We start from the raw sequence: 1,403 nt of genomic DNA on the forward strand, positions 1-1,403 counted from the left end.
GAATTAATATTGTAGTTAATTGCATACTTGATCAAGTGAATCTTCTAGCCGCAAACGAACTTCTATCTCTTTTTCAGGAATCTGTGAGTTGGAAGATTCAACAGGACTACTAGGCCTGGATATACTAGCAACTGCTGCTTCACACGCTTGTACTGCTAATGTTAATTTTATTTTTTCTTCTTGTAATTTATCCAGAAGATTCTAATAATATAAAATGATTTACTTAAGATTTATTATACAGTTATATTGCATTATTTTTTAAATACCTTATATACATCATGTTGTTCTTGAGCCTGTGCTAGAGTCCAATTTTCTTGAATAGTTTTATTTATCAAAGGTTCATATCCATCCAAATTTGACGAAATACTCTCCAACATATCTTCATACTGTTTAAATTTTAACAAGGATTCTTCCAGTCTTGACTTTATTTGATGGGCTGTGTTAAACAACGAATTGTAACTATCTTGTACGTTCTTTAACTGAAGTTCTACTATTGACTTTATTGATGGAGTTGACATTATATAACGATGAATTTGAGTGGTTCCTTTAGATTTTAGATTGTTTAATACATCTTGATACCTAAGAGTAATAAAAAAAGTTTGTTATGTGTACATTTTTAAATTATTATTTAAGTTTTCTGTCTTATTTAAAATAAAATCATACTTTAATATATGATGATGAACACACAAATAATATTATATTATAATGTCGTATATGNTAAAATAAAATCATATTTTAATATATGATGATGGACACACAAATAATATTATATTATAATGTCGTATATGCCTAAATGCTTGGCATATACGTATATTGTATTATAATATAATTGATAATTATCAATAAAAATACTACAATATGTATTTCATATTAATAATAAATAAATAAAATAATTAAGCGGTCATAATGATCACACTGTTCAATACTATAATTTAAACATTGTTAACAATACTGTCATATTGTAATAATCATGTAATATTTAATCTATAAAATAAATTGACATCCACTAAAAGCACTGACAACAATATCTCTGGAATAAGGGTACCATCACACACTATAAAAAGCACTGAAATCCTTTCAGACTCCAGTTCTCTTTTGTCGAATCTATATCAAAAACAATTACCAGCCACGACCCCATGTTGTTGTCGGCTACATACATTTTATTTTCATACGAAAAAAAATTGTTAAAAATTTTATTTTGTGACAAGATACGAATTAGATATCCCTAAGCATAGATATCTAGAGATTTGACGAATCATCAGCAATTTGTAGCTACAAAATACAAGTAAATTTATGTTGTCCCAATTATTTAGAGTTAAAAAGTCTAAGTAGAGAACGACGAAGCAATAGATAATTCATTATATTAATATTGTAGAATATTATACTAGACGGGTCGGGTAAGA

The 1,403-nt window shown here is 27.0% G+C and overlaps 1 protein-coding gene across 1 annotated transcript; it reads right to left on the minus strand.

Annotated features, from left to right (window-relative positions):
* Positions 1-27: 27 nt before the first annotated feature.
* On the minus strand, positions 28-579 carry LOC126909932 (muscle-specific protein 300 kDa-like; the record flags this gene model as incomplete). Its single annotated transcript, XM_050692337.1, has 2 exons — positions 28-201; positions 267-579. Coding segments are annotated over 2 exons (487 nt in total), but the record flags the coding sequence as incomplete, so codon positions are not given.
* Between the last annotated feature and the right edge of the window lie 824 nt (positions 580-1,403).

Source organism: Daktulosphaira vitifoliae, unplaced genomic scaffold (genome assembly GCF_025091365.1).
Source record: "Daktulosphaira vitifoliae isolate Bord-2020 unplaced genomic scaffold, ASM2509136v1 Scaffold_2330, whole genome shotgun sequence".
In the NCBI taxonomy this organism is placed as follows: domain Eukaryota; kingdom Metazoa; phylum Arthropoda; class Insecta; order Hemiptera; family Phylloxeridae; genus Daktulosphaira; species Daktulosphaira vitifoliae.